Source organism: Pteropus vampyrus, unplaced genomic scaffold (genome assembly GCF_000151845.1).
Source record: "Pteropus vampyrus isolate Shadow unplaced genomic scaffold, Pvam_2.0 Scaffold256, whole genome shotgun sequence".
NCBI classification, from domain to species: domain Eukaryota; kingdom Metazoa; phylum Chordata; class Mammalia; order Chiroptera; family Pteropodidae; genus Pteropus; species Pteropus vampyrus.
In genome coordinates this window covers 672,144-677,789 of record NW_011889037.1, presented here as the reverse complement: position 1 = coordinate 677,789, position 5,646 = coordinate 672,144, and the positions used below count along the sequence as shown (strand labels likewise).

Below are 5,646 nucleotides of genomic sequence, written 5' to 3'. Positions count from 1 at the left end.
CTCCTGCCGAGCCCCGCAGCGGCCCGGCGCCCCCGGAGGCCGCCAGGGCGGGGTGTACCCGGGCGCCCATCTGTTCGCCAAAGCCTCGATGTCCCTATGCCTGACCCTTGACCCTCGCCCCGGAAGGTGACTTGGAAGTTCCGGCTCCGTCGCTAGGAAACGGGCCAGCCAGACGCGAGGGGCGGGGCTCCTGGTCTCGCTCCGGAGTGTGCGGAGCCAGGTGAGGCAGGTGAGGCCGCGGGGGCCGGCGCGGAGCCCGCGGCGGGGCCGGGCCTGGGGCCTCTGTGCGCACAGGGGACCCCATCACCACGCCGGGACCCCCCCACTGCGGCTTCCGCACAGAGCACCCTCCCTCCCCGCACATGCGGGTGCCCTCAAGGAATCCTGCTCGCACAGATCCCGCACCGACGCCCGCACGTATAGTAGAACCACGCGCACAAGGGACCCTCCCACACGGATGGACCCCACGCCCACGCCAGTCTCCCCACGCTGAACCCCCTCCACGTACGCGGGACCCCACAGGCACACTCACGCCTGCACGTGTACAAGATCCTGCAGGCACGGGGACCTCGGAACACATCCACCCCTACAAGGACAGGGGACTCAACAGGGACCCCTTAACACACGGACACACTCCCGCACCCATACGGAACCCTAATGCACTCCAAGTACCACACGTGCCCATCACGTAGGCACACCCCAACATCCACACACATAGACCTCACATGCATATGGGACTCCACACACAAATGGGGGACCCGACAGTCACTGGTCTCCTCACACAGACCAACTGCAGGCACCGGCCCTTTCCGCAGAAGCCCGCGCTCCTACAGGACCCTCCGTGCTCGAATGACCCCCACGCATCCGGCACCCTGCAAGCGCTGACCCCACACAAACAGGGGAGCCCCACGAACGAAAGGCTCCCTTCACGCACATATGGAGGCCCTCAGCCCCCAGGGTACCCCCAAACACTTCAGACCCCTGCTCAGAACGCCAGCTGCTATCAGACCCTCCCTTAGAGCCCCTCGCCCCAAACCCACAAGCCCGCTCCCTCTGCTGGCAATCACTTTCCTCCCCATCCCTCTCCCCACCAACTGTCTGCTTAGTTCCCTTCCCCAAACACTCAGCAACACTCGGCCAGTGTCGACGTGGTGGGACCAGGTGCGGGGGCAGACCAGTGCCCAGGCCACGGCCCTGCAGTGGGTTCACGGGGCAGGAGGGGAGGCCTCCCAGGGACATGAATTTGCGGATCAGCCCAGTGGGCCAGGGAGAGGGGTGTGGCTTCCAGGCCCTGGCAACACCTGCAAAGGCCAGGACACGGAGGACCGGGGTGCAGAGCAGCGTTCTGTGCCCTGGGTGGGTGGGGGCACGGGGAGGCATGGGGCTACAGCGTTGTGGGGCTGGGCTCCGGTTTGTGCAGTAGGACGGAGCTCGTCCGGCTGGCACCCAGCGGTCGGAGCAGGGAGATGGGTACCCAACCGTGCCCTGGGGGTGGCGGCCAGGGCCTGGGACCAGAGGATGGGTGAGCTGAGGTGGAGGGGCCGGTAGGTGAGGGTGAGGGGAACAGGCTGTGGCCACATCCCATGCCAAGCCTTCCCACTCGAGCTGCTGGGCATGTATGCCAATGACCAGGGGCAGACAGGGCCAGGTTCGGTGCCTGAGATCCTGTTCCTTTTGGCACCAGCTGACTGTCCATCAGGCCCAAGGCAGGGGGCAGCCTCTCCGGCCACACCCTCCCTGACCTTCCTTACCCTCCCTCCAGGAGAATGAGCGGTAAGAAGGGGGTCCCCAAAGCACCCTCAGCGAAGTGGCAAGCATCCCTCCGCAAAGCCAAGCCCAGAGCTGCTGCTGGTGAGTGAGTGCGCCCTCCAGCCCTCAGGGCACCCCCATTCCAACACTAACCTATGAAACCCTCTATGCAGCTGCCCGGGACACCCCCTCTGAGAAGACCCTCACCTCCTCTGAGTTGGACTTGGGTATGGCAGACTGAGGACTCAGAGCTCAGATGTCCACTCCAGACCCCATCCCCGAGTCTTGTACCCCTGGGGCTGGGGCTGGGGCCCAGGGGCAGTGTTCAGAGGAGCACAGCTTTAGAGCACATGGAGATGGAAAGCAGGGTCTGAAATAAAGCGGGGCTTAAATCCACGCTGGGGATTCTCAGGCTAGGGATGTGGTCCACTCTGACCCTTCGCTCCATCTGGGCATCCCGTGCTTTTCCCTGCCTGCCCCTGCTCTCTCAGGCTATGTTCTCCAGAGCTACTTCCAGGCCAAATGGTGACAGCTTGTCCTTGGCTCAGTCCTGCCATGGGTCAGGAAGGGCACCTCTTGCCATGCCCACCCTTTGTCATTCCCCTTTGAGTCCCATTTCTTCTCTGTCACATCACTCATTGGAGTTCTCTGCTAAGCTGCCTTCCGGGCTGTGGCTCCGGGCCCCCCGCAGCACCTAGGCTGCACTGGGGTCTGTGCTTGCTAAGAGAACACCCCACCCTGTTCCTCAGTGGCAGCCCCTCTGCTTGGAGTGGACAGCTCAAGCCCCTGGACCCCAGAGAGCACCTAGGCCACAGGACCTGGTGCGGGGGGGGGGGCTGCTCTTCAGGCCAAGCCAGAGTTAGACCCCAGTTCCCCAAAATAGCCCCAGCGCGTCTGATGCAGTAGTCCTCCTGGAATGAGGACGCTGGCACGGGCGCCGCGTGCCGCTTCCGCCTCCAGCCCTGGGACAGGCTACAGGAAACAGGAGGCAGGGCAGGTACGCCAGGGAGCCGTGCTGGGGGCTCGCTCCTCATCCTGCTGCCTGCTGCCTGCTGCCTGTCCGCCCCGAACGCTGCCCTGAGCAACTCCCGCCACTGCCTGCCCCGGCCCGCCTGGCCAGGACGCCTGGAATGAGGACGCTGGCACGGGCGCCGCGTGCCGCTTCCGCCTCCAGCCCTGGGACAGGCTACAGGAAACAGGAGGCAGGGCAGGTACGCCAGGGAGCCGTGCTGGGGGCTCGCTCCTCATCCTGCTGCCTGCTGCCTGCTGCCTGTCCGCCCCGAACGCTGCCCTGAGCAACTCCCGCCACTGCCTGCCCCGGCCCGCCTGGCCAGGACGCCTGGAATGAGGACGCTGGCACGGGCGCCGCGTGCCGCTTCCGCCTCCAGCCCTGGGACAGGCTACAGGAAACAGGAGGCAGGGCAGGTGCGCCAGGGAGCCGTGCTGGGGGCTCGCTCCTCATCCTGCTGCCTGCTGCCTGCTGCCTGTCCGCCCCGAACGCTGCCCTGAGCAACTCCCGCCACTGCCTGCCCCGGCCCGCCTGGCCAGGACGCCTGGGGCCTCTGTGGGAGCAGCCCTGCCTGGGCACTCTCTACCTGCCAGGCACTGGCTTGAGAGGACGTGTGGTCGTGGTCGCGTGGTCTTTGCAGTGCCCTCTGCAGTGAGCACCAGCCTCATTTTGCAAATGTGAAAATGGACCCACAGGTGTCCCGCGTCCAGCCTGGCTTCAGTACACAGGCCGCTGCGCTCCCGGCCTCCTGGCCCTCTGCAGGTGCCTGGAGGTTGCTCTCCTGGTCACCACCCCCCAGACTGTCAGGCCCGCCCCCACCCCATGTCCCCAGGCCTTACCTGGCCTTGGGTCTGCAGCACCTCAAGGCCCTCACTCCGGAGTCGCTCCAGGGCAGTGGCCAGCTCCAGCCCCTCCACGCGCACCCAGGCCTGCTCCTCCTGCAGCTGCTGCAGCCACAGCTGCTCCTCCTGCCACAGCTGCTCCCGCCACAGCTGCTCCTCCTGCCACAGCTGCATCTGCAGCTGGATCTGCCGCCGCCGGTCCTCTAGCAGCAGCTGCTCCTGGGTCAGGCACAGCTGGACCTCATGGAGCCTCAGCAGCTCGGGGCCCAAGCTTGGCATGAGGCCCCCCGGCCCGCTGCCTTCCATGTCCGCAGTGGGGACTAGCGCCAGCTCAGACCCCAGGGAAGTGGCCTGTACCGGCCTCTCTGCTGCCTGTGGCTGCTCTGGCCTGGCCACCCTGGGGTGTCCCTGGGGAGCTGGCTGGCCGCTGGTCACGTGCCCTTTGGGGGCCACCCCCACCTCATCCCGAGGGCCCCCTGCGTCCAGGGGCGGGGGCTCGGCCTTGGCCTCGGGGCCCTTCTGCCCTGAGGCCCGCTGCACCCTGCCCGCCCTCCTGGCTCGGGGTTTTCGAGCTCGACTCCGTTTCCCAGACATGGCCCCGGTCGGCTCCCCGGGGGCCCTGGCTCATCGGTGGCCTGGCCTCCACCAGACAGGCCTCGCGGGCGTCTCCAGAGGCCACAGGGGGCCCTCTGCTGTGGCGGCCCCTCGAGCCCGCCCTGCCCCGTGGCCGGTGCCGACTGCGCCCTGGCTCTGCCTGTGGGCCTCACGGGCCCCACTCGGCGGGCTGGGCTGCGCCGCGGCGTTTATAGGGACTCGCCGTGCGGTGGCTCGCCCTGCACCACGGCTGACTAACGTGCTGACACAGGGCACAGGGCTCTCCGGGCCGCGGGCCTCGCCGGCCACACTGGGAGGGAGACTGAGAGAAACCGGGGGCGGCGAGTCGGCAGGCGGGCCGCCGGCTGTGTGCTGTGCCGGCGAGTCCCAGCCTGCCCTGGGCGGCACCGGTGCCCCCCGCCTGTCCCACCCCTGGTCTCTGGAGCCCAGACTCCAGCCCACAGGGCTGGGAGCGACAGCCCCAGCCACACTGACCATTCTGACAGGACCCTCGTGGCCACAGACAACCCCCACCCAAGTGCCTGACCAGCCCCCCAGCCAGCAAGCTTAGAGGAGCCCCCCAGGGCCCCAGCTTGGCTGGGGCGCTCTGTGAAGGTGACAGACTGCTGGCCAGCATGGGGGACTCTCCTGGGGGTGGGCTGCCCTACGGGCTGGCGGGAGAGACAGGGCCTCGAAAGGCTCCGTCTTGTGGACCGCAATGGGGCAGCAAGGCCAGCCTGCCCAGGGGTGCCTAGAGGCTCTGGAGGGTGTCCTGGTAGGGGGTCCACTGCCCTGCCCACGAAAATGGAGGCCTGAGAAGCCCCACCAGCCAGCCTTTGGAGGGGGTGGTGTGGGGGGGTGGTACGCAGGGCTAGCCTGAGTGTTGGCGTCTTGGGCTTCCTGTTGAGGGAGGCGTCAGAGGCCTGCACCCCGGCGTTTCCCCGCCTGGGGCCGCTTACTCACCCCCACGCCCGCCTGTGCCAGCCAGCTCTGCCACACTGGCCGCACCGGTTCACCCGGCCCAGCCCTGCCAGGGGAGCCCCTCCTGCTCAGCCTTTGCCCTGGAGGCTTCAGGAAAGGTAGCCAGCTGCCATGCCTGGGGAGCACGGTGGACCTGTGGGAGCGCAGAAGGGCCTCTAGAGAAAAGCGGCACCAGCGGCGGGCAGTCTGAGGGTGGGGAAGGTGGGCAGCAGGTGCCCACCACACCTGGGCTCACCAAGGCCTGGGGATTCAGGGCCCAGTAGAAACGCGTTCTGCCGGGGGTGCCCCCTGCGGCAGTGCGCGCCCAGTGTGCTGTGGACACGCCTGGCCGCCTGGCCGCTCCTCCAGGCTGTCCTGCGGGCGGGTCGCTCCCAGCCAGGATGCTGCTGCCTTCCGGGAGGGGCGGATCCCCACGCCAACGGCCCTGCCCCCCCACCTGCCCTCCAGGGAAGCCCGGAGAGAACGGCCAGG

General features: G+C 67.7%; 1 protein-coding gene and 1 long non-coding RNA gene across 3 annotated transcripts in view; one reads left to right on the top strand and one right to left on the bottom strand.

Moving 5' to 3' along the window:
- Positions 1 to 4,173, bottom strand: part of FAM83H (family with sequence similarity 83 member H) — a 13,167-nt gene extending 8,994 nt beyond the window's left edge. Inside the window, exon 1 of the mRNA XM_011374903.2 lies at positions 3,598 to 4,173. Coding sequence (XP_011373205.2) covers positions 3,598 to 3,906 — 309 coding nt within the window. The 5' untranslated portion in view covers positions 3,907 to 4,173. The remainder of the gene's footprint in view (positions 1 to 3,597) is intronic.
- On the top strand, positions 7 to 5,646 carry LOC111729322. 2 transcript variants are annotated; one of them, XR_002776182.1, is made up of 3 exons: positions 7 to 220; positions 1,763 to 1,851; positions 5,623 to 5,646. It is a non-coding gene; the product is annotated as an uncharacterized LOC111729322 (long non-coding RNA). The 2 variants fall into 2 exon arrangements; XR_002776183.1 differs by lacking the exons at positions 7 to 220; positions 5,623 to 5,646 and adding an exon at positions 1,923 to 2,145 and having other exon boundaries at positions 1,349 to 1,851.